Source organism: Lepidochelys kempii, chromosome 11 (assembly GCF_965140265.1).
Source record: "Lepidochelys kempii isolate rLepKem1 chromosome 11, rLepKem1.hap2, whole genome shotgun sequence".
Lineage (NCBI taxonomy): Eukaryota > Metazoa > Chordata > Testudines > Cheloniidae > Lepidochelys > Lepidochelys kempii.
Genome location: NC_133266.1, coordinates 31,677,240 through 31,703,680, shown reverse-complemented (window position 1 = coordinate 31,703,680; position 26,441 = coordinate 31,677,240). Strand labels below are relative to the sequence as shown.

Below are 26,441 nucleotides of genomic sequence, written 5' to 3'. Positions count from 1 at the left end.
GGCGTCAAGTCAGGTGATATCCTTACTTGCTCGTGTAAGTTATCCTCCTGGGGAAAGGTCTCCTGGGTGACTAAGCATGCCTCTCAACTGTGCCAAGGTTTTAGAAGATTGATGTGGTAAATTTGCTCCGGTTTCCAGCAGCCTGGCTGTCGCATCTTATAGTTCACCTCTCCCATGGCTTCGATCACTTCGTAGGGTCCCTGCCACTGGGTCAACAGTTTACTTTCTGCTGTGGGCACCAGTACCATCACCCAATCCCCTGGTTGGAATCGTCGAAGCTTTGCTTGGTGGTTATAATGGGTTCATTGGGTCTCCTGTGCTCTCTCCAAGTGTTCCTGTACAATGGGCATAACTCGGGCTATCCAATCTCTCATCTGCAGACTATGCATGCTCGACTATGTTCTTTCTGGGATTTGGCTCCTTTTCCCAGGCTTCTCTGGCTATATTGAATATACCCCGGGTGTGGCGCCTGTATAGAAGTTTGAATGGAGAGAAACGTGGAGGCTTGCGGAACCTTGGGGATGGCGAACGTGAGGTAAGGCAATAGAGTATCCCAATTTTTCCCATTCCAGCTCACCACTTTCCTGATCATGGCCTTGAGGGTCCTATTGAACCTTTCCACAAGGCCATCAGTTTGCAGGTGGCATACACAGGAGCAACGGACAGAGATCTTTCATCAACTTGGACACAAAAGGTGTCCCTTGATCAGTCAATTATCTCCTTGGGTAGCCCAACCCAGGCAAAGATCTGTACTAGCTCCTTAGCTATAGTCTTGGAAGCCGTGTTGCGTAGGGGAACAGCTTCCGGGTACCAGGTTGCATAGTCCTGTACAACAAGCACATGTTGGTGGCCCCGAGCTGTCTTCTCTACGAGCCCTACCAGATCCATGGCTATCCGTTCAAAAGGAACCTCTATTATTGGAAGAGGTATCAAAGGAGCCCGCAAGTGCAGGCGAGGGCTATGTAACTTACACATAGGTACAGTATCATCTGACATCTTCGTGTACTCTCGGCCAGAAGAACCTCCGCAGGATCCGTGCCTGGGTTTTCTCTACCTCTAGGTGTCCTCCAAACAGGTGGCTGTGGGCGAGACTCAATATAGCTTTTTGATGTTTTCGTGGCACCAGAAGTTTTTGTATCTCTTGCTCCTGCATTTGTACCATGTGGTTCAGGAGATCTTTCTTCACTATAAAGTAAGGTCCAGGTCCCCTGACCTTCCCATCCCCAGGATCCCATTGATCTCTGCCACCTCTTTCCTGGCGTTATCATATCTCGGGTCCTCCATCTGGTCCCACCCAAAAGTCTCTCTCCCGGGACTAACCTGCCCGAGCTCCCAGGAGCCGGCTTCTGCTTCTTCCAACGGCTCACTGCCGTCACGGCTGGGGGCAGCCTTCGGCTCACCTTCTGGGGTGGAAGTTTCTCTGTTGGCTGCTCGAGTCCATTTGCCTACTAGGGCAGTCTTCTGACCCTGGGTCAGGATCTGGGATCCCAAGGCCTTCGTGGCCTTCTCTTTTTTTGTCTTCCAGGTCTTTCGGGGGGCTCAGAACAGATCCTGAGAGATCTCAGAGAACATCGGCGGTTGACATTCCCCCCGGTGATGAGTCACTGTCCTCAGGATCCCCACCTCCTTCCAGCCGCTCCGGGGGGAGTAAATTATCAAACCCTGGATAGTCACTTCCAATAACTACAGGATATGGGAGTTGAGGAACTACGCCCACGGTCACCTCAATGGGGTTCCCTTGAAGCTCTGTCTTCACCGGGATGGTGGGGTAATGGCTCACAGCCCCATGCACACATGTCATTGCTACACGTTTGGCTTGCAGCAGCTGACTACTTTTTACCAGCTTACCTGATATAAGGGTGATAGCACTCCCAGAGTCCACCAGTGCTGTAGTCTCTGCTCCGTTTATCCTCACTGGCCTGGTATAATTATGCGGGGCTAAAGCGGCCCCCACGAGGTGGATAAGGGAGCACAGGACCTCCCACTCCCCCAAGTTTCATTGCATAGGCTCCTCGGTGCTGGGACACTGTGCTGCTATGTGTCCCCACTCCCCATATGCATAACATCTATAATTGCTTCTAATCACTCTCCCAGGGTTCCCCCCACACAGGCCAATCCCTTCCTTCTGGGGTCCTTGCTGGTTTTTGCCCCCCCCTTCTTCCACCTTGGACTCCCCGGGGGTTTGACTGTCCAACCTTCCAGGGTTGGGGTTGGGTGCTTGCTTCAAAAGGGGCCTTCCTTGGGTAGTCGGGTCAATTCCCTGGCTGTCATCAGTCTTTCTACCAGCGTGATCATCTCATCGTAGGTGGATGGATCGTTCTGGCCTACCCATTTATGGAGATCTGGTGGCAGTCCCCACATGTAATGGTCTCCAAAATCTCCGGGCTGCATGCCTTGGGCTGTAACCACTTTCGTCCAAGGTGTATGAGGTCGAATAGCTGGGACCTCGGGGGTTTGTTCTCCTGGTATTTCCATTTATGGAACCTCAGGGCTCTGCCATCACCCCGATCGTGCTAGGATCTCTGCCTTCAGCCGGGTATAATCAATGGCATCCATGGCAGGCAAGTCAAAGTAGGCCTTCTGGGCCTTTCCGCACAAAAAAGGGGGAAGAATGCTGGCCCACTGCTCCTGGGGCCATGCCTCATGCTGAGCAGTCCTTTCGAATGAGAGGAGATATGCCTCTACGTCATCTCCCAACATCATCTTTGGCAGACAACCAGTGGAACTCAGGATTCGCGTCCCATCAGACCCCCAGGCCTGGGTGGTGAGGATCTTCAGCTGATCCACTACTTTTCATAAGAGGGCACGATCTTGGGTCGCCTGGCCCATTAATAATTGATTGGTTTTATGCTGTAGCCACATAGACTCCTATTGTGCCATTGTCTGAACCCGGGTGGCCTTCTGCTGGGCTGCTGTGGCTTGTACCAGAGCTCTTACCACCTCCTCCAGTGTGGTAGAAAACAAACAAAAAACCCAAAACCCCAGTGCACTTTTTTTTAAACCTCTTTCTTCCACCACACTGTGAACGATGATCTCACTCTTAACACCAGTTGTGACAAAGTTCTGTCCTTGTCTCAGTGGGTCCTGCGCTTCCTGGCAGATTTTGCTAGCCTCAGAGGCTCACTGTGACCCTCCACATAGCCCTTCTCTCTCTAGAGGCAAGGGTCATAGCCTACTGAGCCGTTTTCATCATAAGCCAGCAAGAGAGGTGAGGAGAAGCCACCCTTCCTTGCACAGTCTCTGTTGTCTCTCAGTCTCAGTGATTAATCAGGGGAGGGGAGGGGGGATCCTGGTCCCACCCTCTACTCCAGGCTCCAGCCCAGGGACCCTAATAGTAGCAGCTATGGTAGCTGACTTTTTGGAAACAGGACATGTGAAATTCCCTGGGCCACTTCCCCACAGCAGTCCCCTCTCAATATCTCCTTCACCGTTACCTCAGGGCCTCCTTCCTTGCGCCTGATATGGTTTGTACTGCTTAGTTCCTCCAACAGCATGGCTTCCTCCCACAGCTCCTGACACGCGTGCCCAACTGACTAACTGGGAGGCTTTTAACTAGTTTCAGCCAGCCCCTAATTGGCTTCAGGTATCCCAATCAACCTAGCTATCTTCCCTGCTTTCTGGAAAGATCTTAATTGGTCCCAGGTGTCTTACTTGACCTGGAGCAGCTGCCATTTACTTATCCTGGTACCAGGGATTTGTTTAGCCTGGGACTAATATATCTCTCTTCCACTACTTTTCTATAGCCATCTGGCCTTGCCCTGTCACAAACCCTACAGACAACTATATACAAGAAACTCATGTATCACCACACCTACCTTTAGAAATCCTGTAGCCACCCCAAACACATCAAGAAATATGTTATCTCCAGCCAGGCACTCGGATACCACAGAATATGCTGTGAGGAAAATGTCTAGAATACACACCTTAACAGACTCAAAACCCCATTCACCAAACAAAGACTCTCCACCAAAGAAGTAGAACCAGCCACCCAAATACTCCGAGAGAACTTGCTTCAACACAGAAATAAAATCTCCTCTGACCACACATCCCTAGTTGTCATCTACCAATCCACACTGGAACCCATACAGGGCATCATCAAACAACTACAACCCATAATCAATGGGGACTCCATCCTGTAAAATCTTTTCTGAACCCCCTTCAAACAACCTTCCAACCTCCTCTATCAGACTAGGATACACTCATACAAAGTGGTATCAGACCCTGCCAGAACAGATGCAAAACCTGCAGACATATCTTCACTGCTACAATGATCAATGGTTCCCGCAACACACATTTCAAGATCTCTGGGTCCTACACATGCCTATCACAACATTTGGTGTACCTCATCCAGTGCACTAAATACCCCAATAGCAACTGTGGGTGAAACCATGCAATCAATATACTCTCAAGTGAACTCACACAGGAAAATGATAAAAGACAAAAACCCCACTTCATCTGTGTGTGAACACTTTTCACAAAGTGATCACTCTATATCTGATCTCACAGTACTCATCCTTTAAGGATACCTGCAGCATGTTTTCAAAAGATGAGCCTGGGAGGTTAAATTCATAACTTTGCTAGATACTAAAAATCATGGACTGAATAGAGACACTGGATTTGTGGCTCATTACAACAATCTGTAACCCACTAACCACCTCGCCTCAGCTGCTTTCCCCACTCTCTCCTCCCCCTTAGAATCATAGAATATCAGGGTTAGAAGGGACCTCAGGAGGTCATCTAGTCCAACCCCTTGCTCAAAGCAGGACCAATCCCCAACTGACCTTAAAAACGTCTAAGGAAGGAGATTCCACCACCTCCCTAGGTAACCCATTCCAGTGTTTCACCACCCTCCTAGTGAAAAAGTTTTTCCTAATATCCAACCTAAACCTCCCCCACTGCAACTTGAGACCATTATCCCTTGTTCTGTCATCAACTACCACTGAGAACAGTCTAGATCCATCCTCTTTGGAACCCCCTTTCAGGTAGTTGAAACCAGCTTTCAAATCCCCCCTCATTCTTCTCTTCCACAGACTAAACAATCCCAGTTCCCTCAGCCTCTCCTCATAAGTCATGTGTTCCAGTCCCCTAATAATTTTTGTTGCCCTCCGCTGGACATTTTCCAATTTTTCCACATCCTTCTTGTAGTGTGGAGCCCCAAACTGGAAACAGTACTCCAGATGTGGCCTCACCAATGTTGAATAGAGGGGAACGATCACATCCCTCGATCTGCTGGCAATGCCCCTACTTATACATCCCAAAATGCCATTGGCCATCCCAAAATGCCATTGGCCTTCTTGGCAACAAAGGCACACTGTTGACTCATATCCAGCTTCTCATCCACTGTAACCCCTAGGTCCTTTTCTGCAGAACTGCTACCGAGCCATTCGGTCCCTAGTCTGTAGCGGTGCATGGGATTCTTCCATCCTAAGTGCAGGACTCTGCACTTGTCCTTGTTGAACCTCATCAGATTTCTTTTGTCCCAATCCTCTAATTTGTCTAGGTCCCTCTGTATCCTTACCCTCCAGCGTATCTACCTCTCCTCCCAGTTTAGTGTCATCTGCAAACTTGCTGAGGGTGCAATCCACACCATCCTCCAGATCATTTATGAAGATATTGAACAATACAGGCCCGAGGACCGACCCTTGGGGCACTCCACTTGATACCGGCTGCCAACTAGACATGGAGCCATTGATCACTACCTGTTGAGCCTGACGATCTAGCCAACTTTCTATCCACCTTATAGTCCATTCATCCAGCCCATACTTCTTTAACTTACTGGCAAGAATACTGTGGGAGACCGTGTCAAAAGTCAAGGAACAACACGTCCACTGCTTTCCCCTCATCCACAGAGCCAGTTATCTCGTGGCCATTAGATTAGTCAGGCATGACTTGCTCTTGGTGAATCCATGCTGACTGTTCCTGATCACTTTCCTCTCCTCTAAGTGCTTCAGAATTGATTCCTTGAGGACCTGCTCCATGATTTTTCCAGGGACTGAGGTGAGGCTGACTGGCCTGTAGTTCCCAGGATCCTCCTCCTTCCCTTTTTTAAAGACGGGCAATACATTAGCCTTTTTCCAGTCATCTGGGGCTTCCCCGGATCGCCATGAGTTTTCAAAGATAATGGCCAATGGCTCTGCAATCATATCCGCCAACTCCTTTAGCAATCTCGGATTCAGCGCATCCGGCCCCATGGACTTGTGCTCGTCCAGCTTTTCTAAATAGTCCCGAACCACTTTTCTCCACAGAGGGCTGGTTACCTCCTCCCCATGCTGTGCTGCCCAGTGCAGTAGTCTGGGAGCTGACCTTGTTCGTGAAGACAGAGGCAAAAAAAGCATCGAGTACATTAGCTTTTTCCACATCCTCTGTCACTAGGTTGCCTCCCTCATTCAGTAAGAGGCCTACACTTTCCTTGACTTTCTTCTTGTTGCTAACATACCTGAAGAAACCCTTCTTGTTACTCTTAACATCTCTTGCTAGCTGCAACGCCACGTGTGATTTGGCCTTTCTGATTTCACTCCTGCATGCCTGAGCAATATTTTTATACTCTTCCCTGGTCATTTGTCCAATCTTCCACTTCTTGTAAGCTTCTTTTTTGTGTTCAAGATCAGCAAGGATTTCACTGTTAAGCCAATTTGGTCGCCTGCCATATTTACTATTCTTTCTGCACATCGGGATGGTTTGTCCCTGTAACCTCAATAAGGATTCTTTAAAATTCAGCCAGCTCTCCTGGACTCCTTTCCCCCTCGTGTTATTCTCCCAGGGGATCTTGCCCATCAGGTCCCTGAGGGAGTCAAAGTCTGCTTTTCTGAAGTCCAGCGTCCGTATTCTGCTGCTCTCCTTTCTTCCCTGTGTCAGGATCCTGAACTCGACCATCTCATGGTTACTGCCTCCCAGGTTCCCATCCTTCCTTTCCTCCCTATGACTGGAGGGGTGTTAATGGGCCTCTTCACCTTGAATGTTTTCTTCAAGTGTGTTAACTACTATGCTAAACAATCTGTTCCACCTTGTGTTTAGTAGGGACACTCTGAGTTAGTTTCTGAGATCTGAAGAAGAGCCCCGTGTAAGCTTGAAAGCTTGTCTCTCTCACTAACAAAGTTGGTCCAATAAAAGATACTACCTCATCCCCTAGTCTCCTTAATATCCTGGCACAACAGCACTGCATATAAGTTTCCTACAAAGCCTTCTACTCCTATTCTATTCTTGAGATAATTTTAATAATGCTAATAAGCTTTGAAAAGCATTATCTACATAATAGGTGACAATCCTGGAATCTTATCTTTGTGACACTCTGAAGCCTAGAATGTCTCTGAGTGTGAAGCAATGGAAACAGCTACGAGCATGGTTGAGAGCTTTTTTTTGTTCAGAATATCAGCAAATTCAATCATCGCTGGGATTCACAGTCCATTAACATCAAGTTCTTAACTTATCAGGCATTTTGATTTTACAAAATATATCCAAGCAACAGCAAATCATGTATCTATGCCATGATTGGTTGAGTTATCTCTGACCTATTACTACTCCTACTCTACAGCTAACTTGCATGCAACAGTTTCATTGGTCGTATGAGGAAGGCTGAACAGATGGCAGATTACTTGGCCCAAATGCTGCACCCAGCGGCGCTGACTTTATAATCTGCTGGCGGGTGCTCAACCCCCAGCTCTGCCTTAGGCCAGGCCCCCACTCCACCCCTTCCCACTCACCCCCCACTCCACCCCCACCCTGCCTCTTCCTGCCCCCTCCCCTGAGCATGCCTGGCCCTCGCTCCTTCCCTCCCCCCCAGCACCTCTTGCACGCCGCAGAACAGCTGATTGTGGCAGGCAGGACAGGGAGTGGAGGGGAGCTGGCTGCCGGTGGGTACTCAGCACCCACCGATTTTTCCCCATGGGTGCTCCAGCCCTGGAGCACTCATGGAGTCGGTGCCTATGGCTGTACCCATGCAACAGCACTGGCTTTCAGCTATTAGTATGTGTATAATGAGTGGATGACTTCATGTTCGACTGTATTTTTCTGAGTAACATAGATCTACCACAGAGTGGCTACTTTTTCTGTTTCTTCTAATGTCATCAATATAATATAAAAGGGATTTTGCCAGTGTTTCACAAAGCGATTCATGAAGTCTGTCTTAAAACAAAAGATGAACCCTTATAATTTATTATCTGGTTAGAAGGTAGTTTCAACAATATGACACTAACTTTCCTGTCCCAGTGTACAAACAAAATAAGAGCATTACAATTTCTTAGCTAAATTGGTTTTTAGAATATCAAAACTTTTATTTCTCAACAGATGTAAGAAACATGAGTGGAAGGGACCTTCGAACGTTCATTACAACTCACAGGACTAGTGACATAGGTATATATATTTGAATTTTTATTAGTTTAACTGTTCTATCACAGTCTACAATAGAGCAATATTTATAAGCTACTGTGTACAATTACATACATATGAATGGCACTATAACATTCTGATCTTTGGTATTAAAAAAACCCTCCTTCATGATAGAAGGTATCATCTGGCATCATTTTGGAAGCCACTGTTTTTTTTCTTTCACATTTTATTTATTGTGCTCCTTTGCCCGCTGTAATATGTAAATGTCATAACATCTGGTTTGTTACTAGGTAAATGTTGTTCATAACATTATTTGTATTACCTTAGCACCTGGAAGATAGGTACTAAGATACAAACAGAACAAAAAGAAGGTCTCTGCCCCCCAAAAGCTAAGTATAAGGGACAACAGATGGATACTGATAGGGGAGTACTAGAAAACAATAGGAAAATATTTGTCAGTATAGTATAGTAGGCAATGGTCTCAGCATACTACTGGCCTAACCATTGTCAGGTTTTCTGTAGGCGTCACAGCAAAGGAGAGCGATAAGGAGGAAAATGAGGTAGCTTTGCGGATGTTTACAACACATACTCAATATTGGAAGCATCATCCCATGTCATTTTATTTTCAATAATCAATCAGAAGGTATGTTGACACCAAAACATAAGAGCAAGTTTTGCTAAATAAGGTAACCTAGTGGGATAGGCCTTTTCTTTCCAATCCCTCCTGCATTCAAATCTTGTGTAGGCAGATCGCATTGACTTTACGAGCCTCCTTGAAGGAGTGATTTTTTTGAAGCGTGATTAAAAGAAGAAGGTGAAACTAGGTTCAGAAGAGAGTTCCAGGCATAAGCTACATGACAGAAGGCACAAAGAAAAGTGTAGAAGAAGGACATGAATAACACAACCTTCTTAGGATGAGCAGCGAGAACGTGTAGATTTGTGTAGAAAGGAAATGCGGGTAGAGATATAAAAAGGGAGTAAGTTGTGAAGAACTAGGAAATGATTACTTCATTCTCCTCCACTGTCATTCTGGTCCCTGTCTCGACCACATGAAAAAATATATTTAGAAAGAAAATTTCCAGGATGATGGAGACTTATTACCTGGGGAGGACATACAGTATTACTTCTTTTACCAAACATTGGTAACGGAACAAATATTTTTCAGGTGTTTTAATGTAGAAACTGCTAAGTAATTATTTCATGGTTGACAGAAGCATATGGACCTTTATATGTTTACTTAGTGATCTCTTTTAATGTATCTTTCTGTGTGAAATGGATGTCTGTTAAAATTCCAAAAAATGAGTGTAGTCTCTCCCATTTTCCCCTGTCCCCTTTCTTTATCCTCTCGCTTTTCTGCCTGTTAAGTTTCTCCGTTGACTCACTTTCTGTTCTTATTCATCTGATTCTCCACATTCATTGTTGCCTCCTCTGCTATTCTCTCTTTTTACTTGCCCACTCACACTGTCCTCATCCCAGATACCCTCTCCCTTACTTAGATTGTGTAGGTGTGAGAGAGATGAGAGACTGAAGAGAGGGTATTATTTCATTGAAGTTGAGTTGTTCCAGGGATGTGTTTTTGCCATCAGTGTCTAAAACTGATTTGCGGTACCACAAGACACCAGGCAGTGGCTGACATTTTTCAAAGGAGCCTAAGGAAGTTGCCTAATTCCCTTAAACTTGCACTCCCATTTGAAAATCCCAGTCAATCTGTCTTGTATCTACCTGCTTGTCCAGATGTTTTAAACAGTGACCGTAGGAATCCAGAAGTAAGATGTTATAACCTATGTTGCATGCAGTAGGAACTGATTATGTTGTCCTTGAAGTCTGTTGTCCTTAGCAAAGCTTTTGACACAGTGTCCCACAGTATTCTTGCCAGCAAGTTAAAGAAGTATGGGCTGGATGAATGGACTATAAGGTGGATAAAAAGCTGGCTAGATTGTCGGGCTCAATGGTTAGTGATCAATGGCTCCATGTCTAGTTGGCAGCCGGTATCAAGTGGAGTGTCCCAAGGGTCGGTCCTGCGGCCGGTTTTGTTCAATACCTTCATAAATGATCTGGAGGATGGTGTGGATTGCACCCTCAGCAAGTTTGCAGATGACACTAAACTGGGAGGAGACGTAGATAGGCTGGAGGGTAGGAATAGGATACAGAGGGACCTAGACAAATTAGAGGATTGGGACAAAAGAAATCTGATGAGGTTCAACAAGGACAAGTGCAGAGTCCTGCACTTAGGATGGAAGAATCCCATGCACCGCTACAGACTAGGGACCGAATGGCTCGGTAGCAGTTCTGCAGAAAAGGACCTAGGGGTGACAGTGGACGAGAAGCTGGATATGAGTCAACAGTGTGCCTTTGTTGCCAAGAAGAGCAATGGGATTTTGGGATGTATAAGTAGGGGCATTGCCAGCAGATCGAGGGACGTGATCATTCCCCTCTTTTCGACATTGGTGAGGCCACATCTGGAGTACTGTGTCCAGTTTGGCGCCCCACACTACAAGAAGGATGTGGAAAAATTGGAAAACGTCCAGCAGAGGGCAACAAAAATGATTAGGGGACTGGAACACATGACTTATGAGGAGAGGCTGAGGGAACTGGGATTGTTTAGTCTGCGGAAGAGAAGAATGAGGGGGGATTTGAAAGCTGGTTTCAACTACCTGAAGGGGGGTTCCAAAGAGGATGGATCTAGACTGTTCTCAGTGGTAGTTGATGACAGAACAAGGAGTAATGGTCTCAAGTTGCAGTGGGGGAGGTTTAAGTTGGATATTAGGAAAAACTTTTTCACTAGGAGGGTGGTGAAACACTGGAATGGGTTACCTAGGGAGGTGGTGGAATCTCCTTCCTTAGACATTTTTAAGGTCAGGCTTGACAAAGCCTTGGCTGGGATGATTTAGTTGGGGATTGGTCCTGCTTTGAGCAGGGGGTTGGACTAGATGACCTCCTGAGGTCCCTTCTAACCCTGATATTCTATGATGGCTTCCCGTATATTTAAAGAAAGTAAGTTTATTCCCCTCTTCTCCTAGCCTACATAATTCAGAATGATTAATTAAATATAGTGGAAAATGTTTTCTGTTCTTGTATTGGAAAATCAGTCTGATATATAGCTGAAATAACTGAGTTTTTACAGTTCGTTCCATTCATATGTAAATAGAACTATTCATCTGACATCTTAGAAGTTATACTGGTTCCTTAAGTCAGAGTTCATGATAAATATGACTGAGTAGTTATCATAGAATCTTGGGGTTGGAAGGGACCTCAGGAGATGATCTAGTCCAACCCCCTGCTCAAAGTAGGATCAAACCCCAACTAAATCATCCCAGCAAGGGCTTTGTCAAGCCTGATCTTAAAAACCTCAAAGGGAAGGACCACCTCCCTAGGTGTAACCCATTCCAGTGCTTCACCACTTGAGACCATTTCTCCTTGTTCTGTCATCTGCTACCACTGAGAACAGTCTAGATCCATCCTCTTTGGAACCAGGAATAACTAAAAGTACATTTTAGCCTGTGTTTTTCTATTATTTTATCAGAATTTACTAAAATTCCAGCAAATCCAATTTAAATTTAATATTATTTATTTAAACTGAATATTATTTATTTATCTGCATTCCTGTAGAGCTTAGGAACTGTAGTCATGAACCATGACTCTACTGTGCTCCTTATGTTAATTTTTGGTGTTGATTGCTAATATCATTGATTGACTAAGATAGTTGCAAAATAAACAAATTGTGAAACTGTTTATGATATCATTTTTACCAGTTTAGAGCTCAGTTTATTTCAGTAGTTACTCCTGATTTGACACTAAAGTGGAATGAAAATCAGATCGACTGAACACAAATTACTTTTAATGTGTAACTATTTTCCTAATATTTTCGTAGCAAAATCATATGTTTTTAAGTACAATACTCTGTCATCCTGTGAATTAAGCTTTAATTTTGTGTCCAACATTTAAAAAATGTTTCTATACAGTTTGAAATGACTTTTTTATGTTAAATATAGATAATCTGGTTGTTCGTATGAAAAATGGTCTTTTCAGCCAGAAGTATAAACCTGTTGACTACAAACAACTACATGCACTTACTGAAGAAAAGAAAAAAGCGTCTGCTAATATACAATTAAAGGTAAGCTGTTTTTTATTCCTAGAAGAATTAATTTTTTATGTATAATAATCTTCATTTAGTTGCTTCAGTTTATTATTTGTATTGTGGTCTGCTTAGAGGTTTGTATCAGGGACTGGGCCCCATTGTTAAGCACCTTGCTTGTGTATAATGAAAAGAAGGTCCCTGCCCCAACAAGTTTACAGTCTAATATATGACAAGGGACAACAAATGCAAAGGAGGAGGAGAAAGGTAACAGTGTGTTGTTATGATTAGTGCAATAAACAGTGGTCACAGCACTCTGAATCAGAAGAAGGACAATATGCTGATTTTCTTTTTATGTGGAGTTTCCCCATGCATAAAGGTCTGCATGGAAGAAAATGCAAAGAAGGGGTATTAAGGAAAGTTGGACTGATGGGTAGTAAAGGCTGGTATCCTTGGCAGAGCAGAGGTGAGGGTTGACAGCTTGATATCTAATGAGAAATGTTCAGTAGACTCAAATCATGAAAGGTCTTAAAAGTGAAAACAATTACCTGTGTTTGTCGTGAAAAAGGAGAAACTCATGGAGAAGTACCTGTATTTGTGGTGGAACAGGAGGAGCTCATGAAGAGATGCAAAGAGAGGGAAGGAGACAACATAGTCAATGTGATGAACCAGGTAGATGAGAATTACAAAAGTGTTGTAAATGGTTTTAAGAGCAAGATGGCATTTGTTGGAAGGCCAGAAAAGAGGCAGTGACTTCATATCTTAACTACTGTAATGAGGACGTGGGCCTGAGTTTTAGCTTTGGAATGAGAGATGCCATTGTGTAAGAAGAAGTGGCAAGGGTTAGACATGACCTGCATGCGTCTAATTCCAGAATAGGCACTCACATGTTATGGTGAGGAGGGATATATAATACAGGTAAAATGTAGGGTGGGGGCAGAGACCTAGTGTAACATTTTAAGGACTTCCTGACTAGAAATATTGTAAACTGAACATTCATTATATGTTAATTTATGCTTTACTTAACAAGTAAGTGGTTAAGTGGTTTCTAACAATTTGAAAACAGCATTAGCTGCAGTTAAACAAAGTTCATGTATAAATAAGTAGCAATAGCTTGCTTTAAGATGCCTCTAGACAGACAGGGAAAGCTGGCTAGTATAAAAACCATTAAAGAGAGAAAAAGAGTTAAAAATACTAGACATCAATATCAGAGCAGTTTTTTCCCCCAAAAAACATAAAGAAGGTGTTGGTATCCTGCATTTGTGTCTTCTCTTTTCTTTTCTCTTTTCTTTTCTCTTTTCTTTTCTTTTCTCTTTTCTTTTCTTTTCTTTTCTTTAAAACTTTCCTCATCTGTACCTTAATGTAATAGTAACATCAATAATTTAATGTACAGCTCTACTCTGAAGAATGACTTAGTAAAAATGGTACTTTATTCTCCCAAAGCTGTATTAGAGTGGGAATGTATTTTTCACAAAAATAAGTTATTGCTCTGAATACATAGGATGCAGATCTGCTGATCAAGATATCAATTTTTTCAGTCACTTTTCAGAGTAGAACCACACTCAGCCCTGCACTATATATTTCTACATTTCTCCCATTTTGGAGGTGCATATTAAGACTATATTTTGGCTTTCTCCCAACATTCCCTAAAATCTTACAGAGGAAACTCAGGACATTTTGGTGAATTAGCCCCAAAAGACTACAAGGACAGCTGAGTTTAAAAATAGTGGCTAAATTAAGTTCTAATCCCACTGTGTAGCTACAGTATGATTTGTTCTGGCTTGTGTTGATGGGTCCGAATCGTCTTATAAAGAGGATAAAAATGTAGCTGAGTCTGTAGACCTCTACTTCGACTAAAGCACTTCTTACAAACCTACTTGAAATGTGGCTTGGTCTTTTCTACAAAGGTTCAAGTAAACCATATTATATCACTAGAAAGCCACAATAAATCTTAAACATTGTTATATTTGGTTTCATAAGGTTGCTGAGACATGGAAATTGTCTTGCACTGTATTGTGGTTAATTGTGCATGGTTTTTTTGTACTCAAGTAATTTAGGGAGATTCTTGGATTCATGAGATATCAAGGGTGTCCAGACATACCTGGTTTGATTTTTAGCTTGTAAAGAACTTGGCATAAAAGGAAAAACTGCTTTCTCTGAGGAAAAGAAAATATACCAGACTCCATAATGTTTTTAAAAAATAACCTTTTAAGAAAATGACTTTTAATCCTGGAGAGATGTGGATACTATGGAAGACTCCTGGCTGCCATTCAGGAGAATTTGCTGCTCGTACTATATGGCTTCCTTCTTTCCTTTGCAGTTGCTAATAGATTCTTCAGCACAAATATAAAGGTCAGGTACAGAAAAACAAAGAAGTTATAGTTCCTTGTAAAAGTAGGGCTGTTCTTGGTTTATGGCAGTTTTCACTGATTATTGGTAGGTAATAAAGGTAATAAAATTAACAAATTTCAAAAGAAACTGACATCAATCATTCACTGTAATTGTTTCGTTTGGGCAAGGACTATCGTTACATAGAGCACAAAAGAAAACTAAATCATTATGAACTATGATCACCCTCTCCTCCCACAGTAACATCCAATATGGCTATATTATTTTTTCCCAGATAACAGCAAGTGCAGTGGAAGGACAGTACGTCCCTGGGTTTCATCCCTCCTAATGTGGCCTGCTCATTGTCTGCCCAAACCTCACCCATTACTCTGCATAAATCCCAGTCTCATGGAGGACCTTCCATTGAGTTCTTGGGAAGGGCAGGGGAGATGCCATGGTGCAGAAGCAGCTGATTCCCAACTTCTATGTGGGAGGGACGTGCCTACCTGAGTGGATCTTGTTTGGCAAATGCAAGGCCTGATTTTGGGTCTTTTTTGGGGAAAACTCCCAGAGAAGTCAATGGGAAATTTTGTCTAAGGATTTCAGGATCAGACCCAAAGTCCTGTTTGGAAGATTAAGGAGTTCTTGTAGATTGCAGTTCAGAATTTCAGTGAACAGCACTTAATAAATGTAATGCATTACTTAGGCCTGGTCTACACTAGGAGTTGAGGTTGAATTTAACAGCGTTAAATCGATGTAAACCTGCACCCGTCCACACGATGAAGCCCTTTATTTCGACTTAAAGGGCTCTTAAAATCGATTTCCTTACTCCACCCCTGACAAGTGGATTAGCGCTTAAATCGGCCTTGCCGGCTCGAATTTCGGGTACTGTGGACACAATTCGATGGTATTGGCCTCCGGGAGCTATCCCAGAGTGCTCCATTGTGACCGCTCTGGACAGCGCTCTCAACTCAGATGCACTGGCCAGGTAGACAGGAAAAGAACCGCAAACTTTTGAATTTGAATGTTTGGCCAGTGTGGCAAGCTGCAGGTGACCATGCAGAGCTCATCACGAGAGGTGACCATGATGGAGTCCCGGAATCGCAAAAGAGCTCCAGCATGGACCGAACGGGAGGTACAGGATCTGATCGCTGTATGGGGAGAGGAATCCGTGCTATCAGAACTCAGTTCCAGTTTTCAAAATGCCAAAACATTTGTCAAAAACTCCCAGGGCATGAAGGACAGAGGCCATAACAGGGACCCGAAGCAGTGGCGCGTGAAACTTAAGGAGCTGAGGCAAGCCTACCAGAAAACCTGAGAGGCAAACGGCCGCTCTGGGTCAAAACCCTAACATGCCGCTTCTATGATGAGCTGCATGCCATTTTAGGGGGTTCAGCCACCACTAGACCAACCCTGTGCTTTGGCTCCTTCAATGGAAGATACGGAAGCAGGTTTTGGGGACAAGGAAGATAGCTCACAGCAAGCCAGCGGAGAAAGCGGTTTTCCCGACAGCCAGGAACTGTTTTTCACCCTGGACCTGGAGCCAATACCCCCCAAACCCACCCAAGTTTGCCTCCTGGACCCACCAGGCAGAGAAGGGACCTCTGGTGAGTGTACTTTTTTAAATAGTATACAGGGTTTCAAAGCAAGCATGTTTAATGATTAATTTGCCCTGGCATTCGCGGCCAGTACAGCTACTGGAAAAGTCTGTTACCGTGTCTGGGGATGGAGCGGAAATCCTCCAGGGACATCTCCATAAAGCTCTCCTGGATGTACTCCAAAAGCCTTTGCAAAAGGTTTCTGGGGAGGACAGCCTTATTCCGTCCACCATGGTAGGACACTTTACCATGCCAGGCCAGTAGCACGTAGTCGGGAATCATTGCAGAACAAAGCATTGCAGCGTATGTTTGCTGGCGTTCAAACAACATCCGTTCTTTATCTCTCTGTGTTATCCTCAGGAGAGTGATATCATTCCTGGTCACCTGGTTGAAATAGGGTGCTTTTCTTAAGGGGACATTCAGAGGTGCCCGTTCCTGCTGGGCTGTTTGCCTGTGGCTCAACAGAAATGTTCCCCGCTGTTAGCCACGCAGTAGTGGGAGGCGGGAGGGATTAGCCACGTGGTGGGAGGAGGCAAAATGCCACCTTGTAATGAAAGCACATGTACTATGTATGTAATGTTAACCGCAAGGTTTACTGTGAAAGAGTATACCCATGGTTCTATAAAATGTGTCTTTTTTAAATACCACTGTCCCTTTTTTTTTCTCCACCAGCTGCATGTGTTTCAAGGATCACAGGATCTTCTCCTTCCCAAAGGCTAGCAAAGATTAGAAGGCGAAAAAAGCGCAGTCTCAATGAAATGTTCTCTGATGTCATGCTGTCCTCCCACACTGACAGAGAACAGACAAATGCGTGGAGGCAGACAATGTCAGAGTGCAGGAAAGCACAACATGAACACGAGGAGAGGTGGCGAGCTGAAGATGATAGTTGGCGGCAGCGTGATGACAGGAGGCAGGATTCAATGCTGAGGCTCCTGGAGGATCAAACTAATATGCTCCAGCATATGGTTGAGCTGCAGGAAAGGCAGCTGGAGCACAGACTGCCGCTACAGCTTCTGTGTAACCAACTGCCCTCCTCCCCAAGTTCCATAGCCTCCTCAGCCAGACGCCCAGGAACGCGGTGGGGGGCCTCTGGCCTCTCAGCCACTCTACCCCAGAGGATTGCCCAAGCAACAGAAGGCTGGCATTCAATAAGTTTTTAAGTTTTAAAGTGCAGTGTAGCCTTGTCCTTCCCTCCTCCACCACCCCACCCGGGCTACCTTGGCAGTTATCCCCCTATTTGTGTGATGAATTAATAAAGAATGCATGAATGTGAAGCAGCAATGACTTTATTGCCTCTGAAAGCCGTGATCAAAGGGGGGAGAGGAGGGTGGTTAGCTTATAGGGAAGTAGAGTGAACCAAAGGGCGGGGGGTTTCATCAAGGAGAAACAAACAGAACTTTCACACCGTAGCCTGGCCAGTCATGAAACTGGTTTTCAAAGCTTCTCTGATGTGCACCGCGTCTTCCTGTGCTCTTCTAACTGCCCTGGTGTCTGGCTGCATGTAACCTGCAGCCAGGCGATTTGCCTCAACCTCCCACCCCGCCATAAATGTCTCCCCCTTACTCTCACAGATATTGTGGAGCGCACAGCAAGCAAAATAACAATGGGAATATTGGTTTTGCTGACGTCTAAGCGAGTCAGTAAACTGCGCCAGCGTGCTTTTAAATGTCCAAATGCACATTCTACCACCATTCTGCACTTGCTCAGCCAGTTGTTGAACAGCTCCCGACTACTGTCCAGGCTGCCTGTGTACGGCTTCATGAGCCATGGCATTCAGGGGTAGGCTGGATCCCCAGAGTAACTGTAGCGATTTCAACATCCCCAACGGTTATTTTCTGGTCTGGGAATAAAGTCCCTTCCTGCAGCTTTTGAAACCGACCAGAGTTCCTGAAGATGTGAGTGTCATGTACCTTTCCCGCCCATCCCACGTTGATGTTCGTGAAACCTCCCTTGTGATCCACCAGTGCTTGCAGCAACATTGAAAAGTACCCCTTGCAGTTTATGTACTTGACAACTTGGTGCTCCGGTGCCAAGATAGGGATATGGCTTCTGTCTATGGCCCCACCACAGTTAGGGAATCCCATTGCAGCAAAGCCATCCACTATGACCTACACGTTTCCCAGGGTCACTATCCTTGATATCAGCAGATCTTTGATTGTGTTGGCTACTTGCATCACAGCAGCCCCAACAGTAGATTTGCCCACTCCAAATTGATTCCCGATTGACTGGTAGCTGTCTGGCATTGCAGGCTTCCACAGGGCTATTGCCACTCGCTTGTGAACTGCGAGGGCTGCTCTCATCTTGGTATTCATGTGCTTCAGGGCAAGGGAAAGCAAATCACAAAGTTCCTTACACATGCGAAAGTTTTGCAGCCACGGGGAATCGTCCCAGATCTGCAACACTATGTGGTCCCACCACTCTGTGCTTGTTTCCTGGGCCAAGAATTGGTGTTCCACCACATGAACCTGCCCCATTAGCACCATGATGCCCACATTGCCAGGGCCCGTGCTTTGAGTGAAGTCTGTGTCCATGTCCTCACCACTCTCGTCACCACGCTGACGTCGCTTACTCGCCCGGTTTCGCTTTGCCAGGTTCTGGTGCTGCATATACTGCTGGATAATACGCTTGGTGTTTGATGTGCTCCTAATTGCCAAAGTGATCTGAGCGGGCTCCATGCTTGCTGTGGTATGGCATCTGCACAGAAAAAAGACGTGGAACGATTGTCTGCCATTGCTCTGACGGAGGGAGGGGCGACTGACAAGATGGCTTACAGGATTGGCTTACAGGGAATTAAAATCAACAAAGGGGGTGGCTTTACATCAAGGAGAAACAAAAACAACTGTCACACAGAATGTCCCCCTCAAGGTTTGAACTGAAAGCCCTGGGTTTAGCAGGCCAATGCTCAACCCACTGAGCTATCCCTCCCTCTGGTATTCCAGGCAGGACTGAATCTCCATTAAAGTTTTCAAGATGCCCCTGACAGACCTCACCGAAACGATTTTCAGCCGTTGATTTCACGGAGGGAGGGAAGGAGGGAGAGAGGGGGGAGCAAATAAATACAAAACAAATCTGGTCTAATTTTTGTTTTGATCCCCTCCATCTATCTTTTACATCTTAGGCTGCCAGCAGACGGTGCAGTAGGACTGCTAGCCATCCTCATCTCTTGACTGCTTGCCAGAAGATGGTACAATATGACTGCCGGCAGGACTAAAGAGAATTACCTGCTTGAGTCACTCCTATTTATGTCCCTGCGCCCATGTCTGCCCAGGTGCTCCTGACTGACCTCACCGAGGCAGCCAAGAGCACCTAGGACATGATGATGATGGTTATCAGGCCTATTGTACTGTCTTATTCCACAAGGCAAATGAGTCGCTGCTGTGTAGCAATGCAATACCGCATGTGCCAGCACCCAGGAGATGTACGGTGACAGTGAACTGAGTGGGCTCCAGGCTTTCCGTGGTATGGCATCTGCACAGGTAACCCAGGAAAATGGGTGCGAAATGATTGTCTGCGTTTCTTTCACGGAGGGAGGGAGAGAGGGCCTGATGACATGTACCCAGAACCATCTGCGACAATGTTTTTGCCCCATTAGGCATTGGGATCTCAACCCAGAATTCCAATGGGCGGCGGAGTCTGCGGGAACTGTGGGATAGCTACCCACAGTGCAACGCTCCGGAAGTTGATGCTAGCCTCGGTACTGTGGAAGCACTCCACCGAGTTAATGCACTTAGAGCATTTTCTGTGGGGACACACACACTCGAATATATAAAAACGATTTCTAAAAAACCAACTTCTATAAATTCGACCTAATTGCGTAGTGTAGACATACCCTTAGGAAAGTAACCTTAGGTTTTTATGTGGTATGTTCTATTTTTGCTTTATGCATTTTAGTTCTCTTTTGTTGATGTTATTTATTAAACCTTAATCAGAATATATGCAGTATTGACAGGTTTTTCGATATTCATGATACTGTGTGTTGGACCTCAGGACAAAGAAACGAATCTTGCAAAAAGAAGTTGTGAGCCAACGAGGTGACATTGAACGAGAGCAGGAATACTTGTCTCCTTTATAGTATAGTTTCCTTTAATGGTACAGGTATAATTTATCAAAAGAGTTGTCAGATATTATTTCTTCATAAGCTGGTAGGATAGAATTCTGCTGAGCTCATTCAAGCTTTAAAACTAAATTTTAGTCTTATGTCTTTTGGTATTTCATTTTTCACAAGTCTCTTCCAGCCAAGTAGGCAGTAAAACTGTACATTGAAACCTGCACAATTTCAAAAAGGTGTTCCCATATGTTGCTTTTTTTGTTAAGGGCTATGAATGTTTAACTCGTGGTCTCCTGGCTCTCAGCTCATTGTACCTTCTCCTTACTTGATAGGGGGGGTCTCTTTTTTCCCCTCTTTAGGTCTGTCAGAGGAGAAGTGGTTGAGGCTCCCAGAGGAAAGGAGATAGAAGCTCCAGTGATGGTAGCTCATCAGACTGTCAAAGTTGTCTGATTTTGACAAAGGGCCCTTTGCTTTGAGCAGCCATGGCTGGAACAGTGGAACAGATATGTTGTTTGACAAGCTGACCCTGTCCCAAGAATGTGGGCACTGTTGTGCTGGAGTTAAAGAGGGTAATAACAGACACACTGAGGCCCCCTTTCCACTATAATATGCTTCTCCTGGTCCTCTGTACTCTGCTGTCTCCCTTTCCTCCATATCCCACAACACAGAGAAGCTGAGGGAAATTTTGTCTCCCATTCCATCCCAAACCTCCCTACTCTTGCTGTATTCAGTCCTCCCCCCGACCCCTCAAGAAAACTCCATACACAAAAAAATTATTTAAAAGGGATGAATGTTGGTTAAATTTGACATCCACTCCCCAGGACAAATCATTAAAAGCAAGGAAACACCAAATTCTGGGACACTTCTTACTATATCCTAATCCCCACTGAGCACATTTCTTTTGACAGCGACAGGCTCTGCACCTTCACAATGAGCTTCCTTCTTCCTCCAACAGATGATGGAAAACACAACATGTTTATTTACTTCACCTTTGTCAGAGATCCTAGTGAGTTCTCCTTCCTGGCCACCCATTAGGACTGCTGTGAGGGGAATCCAAGCTCTAGGGTGTTTCAAGCCCCAATCTCAAGGTCCATAGGCACACTCTCAAGGTACAGACCTTCTATTTGGCCCCCCTCCTTCCCCCCGCGTGTCTTACTGTTTAGCTGCCTGACCCTCTGGGTGTAGCACTGACCCTTCAGACCAGGGCCTGCCCACAACATTTTGGCACCTGAGGCAGGGAACTCAAATGACGCCCCCATGCCCCCTTGCTTTGGCCAAAACTTTGAAAAGTCTCAATTCTGCCTTCTTCCTGTTCTACTCCTCTCATGGTACTGCTCTGCTACCTACCCCAATAAAAGAGAACTAACAACTTAAAATGCTTTCAAAAATTTTAAGTAACACTTAACTTTCAAACGCCTGAACAGCAAATGTAACTTTTCTTGTCTGCATAGTAAACACTGGCATTGTGATGGTTGCAAGGCTGACCAGCCTCTCCTGTGTCATTGTGGAGCGTAGATGTGTTTTTATTAACTTCAGGTTGGAGAAGCTGCGTTCTCCACGGGCAACTGTTACAGGAAGTGTTAGAAGTATGTGCAGAGCTACAAAAGCATTTGGAAAGAGGGAGGTCATTTTATTTGTGCACATATATACCAGAACAGCCTTTGGAGTTGATCCTGCTGAAATGTATTTTGAAAGGGCTTTCAGATCATCACCTAAATCACTTGCATCTATATTGCGCATGTCATCATGTGTCAACACTGTCTCTAGTGCCCTGCATTGCTGGTGTAGGTCTTCTTCCGGTATAGTGAGGAGTTTCGGAATATCATACAACATCCCAAATATACTGCTGTGTTCCTTGAGCTGCATGAAACGTTCTTCAACTGACTGTATTGCACAATCTAGCACCTGGTTAAAGAATTCAACTTTGAACTGTTGTTTGGGGTCTCTTATGGGATTATCTCTTATCTCGTAATCAAAATGTCGTCTTCTTCAGTGACTCTTGTGTTCTTGAATGGGTGGGAAAATAGGTTCAGTGTGAAGTTCCTCTGCCAACTTCTGTGCACTCTTCAGAACGTTTTGAAATCCCTCATCTGACCAGTAAGACTGTAGGTATGACTTTGCTTTGTCCATTTGTTCCATTGCTCCAGATATATCAAGGTCAACACTCTGGAGTCTCTTGCTTACATTTATTTCAAACAGTATGTCATGCCACAACACTAAGCCACACAGAAATTTGAAGTTATGTATGTTTCTGGTGATTCCATTTCCCTTTGCCACTGTTCTCCCATGAACAGTTCCTGTCTTAGCATTATCCTCCATAATGGCAACTATGGCATCATCTATCTTCCCAATTTGGCGTTTGATAGGCTTTATCGCCTCCACTCGACTTTCCCATCTTGTGGCACTCAGTGGTCTCAGTGTCAGAGAGGATGTTCGCAGATGTTACTTCTAAATTTGCCATTGATGAGTTGATGCAGAGAAAAATACATAGATGCTTTGAATTACATGAAAAAATTCAGCAGCCTTACTAGAAGCTGATGCTGCATCACTGACCACCAAATTCAATGAGAACTTCATGGGACAAAAAAAGCTTGAGGGTTTAACTCTCGGATCCATGTCTGCACTCCTCTGTTCTTTCTTCTCATGTTGGCACCATTATCGTAGCCCTGACCTCTCATGTCAGCTATCGCAATTCCCGTATCTTCCAGCTTTTTAAGAAGCACATTTGTCATACCAGCTCCTGTAATATCATCAATGTCAATAAATTCTAGAAAATGCTCTCTGACAGTCACCATTGCAGGGACATTTTCACTAGTTTCTGTTGTTACAAAACACACCATTAAAGTAATTTGTTCCGTTTGGCTGATGTCAGGTGTGCAGTCCAGAATAACAGAGTAATATCTTGCTGACTTCAGATCTGCCACAATCTTCTGTTTGACTTTTGTTGCCAGTAACTGTATGATCTCATTTTGAATTGTTTTTCCAAGGTAGTGGTGTGTGTACATTTCTTGGGTGGTGACTCTTCTTAGATGCTCCTGGAGTATAGCATCAAACTCAGCCATCAGCTCCACAATTTTAAGGAAGTTTCCATTGTTTGGCACATACAGCTGATCTGAAGTGCCACGCAGTGCTAGGTTTTGAATAGCAAGCATTCTCACAATGGCAATGAGCCTTTTCAGAACATTTTGCCAGTAAAGAGAGACTGATGCAATCTTCTCTTGATGCTGATCATCTATGGGGGCCTTTAACCTTAGTCTCATCTCAAGGTCTTTCCACCTGTGGAATGCTCTCTGGTGGTTTGCTGTCTTCTCACGGCATTGCAGATTTCTAGCCAGATTTTTCCAGTCCTTTGTTCCTGTAGAACCCAATGTGTCTGGAACATTAGACTGGAAGAGTTTGCAACAAAAACAGTATGCAGCATTCTGGTTTTTGAGTACATAAGCCATGGCCTCTCCACTTTGTCACCGTTGGGGATTTCACTCCAGTAATGTGTTGGATGGAAACTTCTATTTTCATTGTCTTTGGGGAACATGAAGTTTTTCACTTACTGTGGCCCCTGTAGTACAAGGAGGTCCCTCAGGCTACTGCTCAAGTGGGTCCACAGTCCTGGATCATCTAGACTTAAGGAACTAAACTCAGCAGCAGCTGTTTCTTGCGCCTCCACCACACTTTTTTTTCTGATCTACACTTTTGTTCAGGAATCTGCATGGATACATCCATTTGAGATGGAGATCTGGATGCTGCTGTAGCTGCCTGAACTCTGACTAACTGGAAGATCAGGCATCTCCTCACCACTCACATCCTCACTGGGGCCAAAAGGCTCATCGTGAACATTTGTGTCTATGTATCTCAGGAGAGCTCCTTCCAACTTAGATAGAAAAGCTTCCTTTGCTTTCTTTCTTTTTCTGAATGCTTCCCCAGAGGGGTGTTTTCTTCTTTCACTCACGACTACTGTTCTGTGCCAGCTATAGTGGCTCTTAACACTCAATTGAAGGGGACAAATAAGCAGGCTGGTAGCAGGACCTGAGTGAGGGAAGATATCAGCGTCTTAAGGACCTAACTGACTCCTACTACTTCAGTTGACTGCCTGTTCTCCTCAAGTGGGTTCAGGGAAGCAGCAGGAAACAGGAAGCTCCCTGAGAAGCTGGTGTTAATCAGTCCAGGCTCCTGGGGGTGCTAGAGAGGTACATAAGAGGCTCCTCCTCCTCTCTGTCCCTGCAGCTCCTGCTGCTTTCTGTTATTCTCTCTCACCTTTTCTCCTGCCTGCCTGTTGTGTCTTGTGCCCTCCTTCCTCCAGCACAGCACTCCATCATTTCTGTGCATCTAGAGCAGAGAGAATACATATGCACCACCAGCAGACACAATTTTCTACACTCTGGGTCCTAGTGGCGCCCCCCCACAGTCTGGCACTTGAGGCAGCCGCCTCAGTTCGCCTCACGGTAAGGTCAGTCCTGCTTCAGACTCCTCAGTACTTAAACACCCCTATCTCCCGGAGCTCCACCCCAGAAGTGTGAAGCTTTCATTTACAGTTTACCTCTCAAGGGTGCACAGTAGTTGTGAAGACATTAACACACGTTGCCCAGTCTAACACCTTTATACTCTTTTTTATATTTAATCATGTAAAGCACAGGAGAGTACAGATCATAGAAAACAAAAAAACATCCTTAACATATTGTCCATCACTAGCTTACCCTTACCTTGGGAGTCCTTGAGAGATCATCTGTGTTCCATCAGGCAGGATCCTCCATTGAGTATCCCTAGCCTCTGTTTGCCAGGAGCTGAAAATGGGTGACAGGGAATGGATCACTGGATGATTACCTGTTCTGTTTATTCCCTGTGGGGCACTTGACATTGGCCACTGTCAGAAGCCAGGGTATTGGACTAGATGGAACTTTGGTCTGACTCAATATGGCCGTTCTTATGAGTTGGCTACCCTGCTCCTGCAGGAGCCTCTCATATCTTAATCTGGTGCAAAATGGTTCTCTCCCCATTTCCCCCAGCCCCCTGAGTTACTTTATAGATTCCTGCTGAGTCACCTGCTTCTTTTTTCTCCTCCTGGTAGTTTTCCTTTACTCTCAAACCCTGCTCCCTTCAGACAAGAAGAAGAAGTGTCGTCTTCCAGCTAAAGCAAACCCATTGTCCCAAGGTGTTTTACTTTGAATAAATTCTCATTGAGTGGTGATCACACACCATTGTTTCTGACCTGGAGGAGACACGGCACAATCCTACTAACTCATGGTGGATCCACATACATATAGGCTTTCCATAACACAGTAATTTCATAAAATAATCCACAATTCAGAAGTGGTACACACAGAACCCCCAATTCATGCCAACACTATAATACAAAACTCTAATTACAGCCTTACACTTTCCTGACCAACAGAGAACACACCACATACTTAGTCTGAGCACATATCTCGACACTGAATATTTGCTTATGTTGTTCAGATTGTACTAAATAGCATATTAAATAAACTAATTGTGGCCCAACCCAGCAAAGCACTTTAGAAATATGAGTAATCCTATGGTCGTCCAAAGTCCATGGGATGCTCACTGTCAAATTGGAGGACATATGAAGTAGGGTCTCACGGGGGTCTGTTCTTGGTTTGGTACGAGACAATATTTTCATTAATGTCTTGGATAATGGAGTGGAAGATGTGTTTATAAAGTCTGCGGATGATACCAACCTGGGAGGAATATGGTGCACTTTGGAGAACAGGATCAGAATTCAAAAAGACCTTGATAAATTGGAGAATTGGTCTAAAATCAACAACATGAAATGCAATAGACAAGTGCAAACTACTACTTAAATACAAAATGGGGAATAACTGGCTAGCTAGGTGGTAGCACTGCAGAAAAGGATCTAGAGATTATAGTTAAGGCTACAATTTTGGCACAGGCATTTTTATTAAAAGTCACAGACAGGACATGCGTAATAAACAATAAATCACAGAATGAAGCCTGGAGCCCCACTGTCCAGGGCTGAATTTATTGGAATTTTGTACAAGTCACAGAGGTCTTTATAAAATCATGGAATCCATAACCTCTATGACAGAGTTGTAGG

At 44.7% G+C, this 26,441-nt stretch overlaps 1 protein-coding gene across 2 annotated transcripts in view; it reads left to right on the top strand.

Moving 5' to 3' along the window:
- The window catches only part of CCDC148 (coiled-coil domain containing 148), a 171,520-nt gene that overhangs the window by 39,973 nt on the left and 105,106 nt on the right, over nucleotides 1-26,441 (top strand). For both annotated transcript variants that reach the window (XM_073305533.1, XM_073305534.1), the window contains exons 2-3: nucleotides 8,284-8,349; nucleotides 12,318-12,439. In XM_073305533.1, the coding sequence (XP_073161634.1) occupies nucleotides 8,295-8,349; nucleotides 12,318-12,439 (177 nt within the window). In that variant the 5' untranslated portion in view covers nucleotides 8,284-8,294. The remainder of the gene's footprint in view (nucleotides 1-8,283; nucleotides 8,350-12,317; nucleotides 12,440-26,441) is intronic.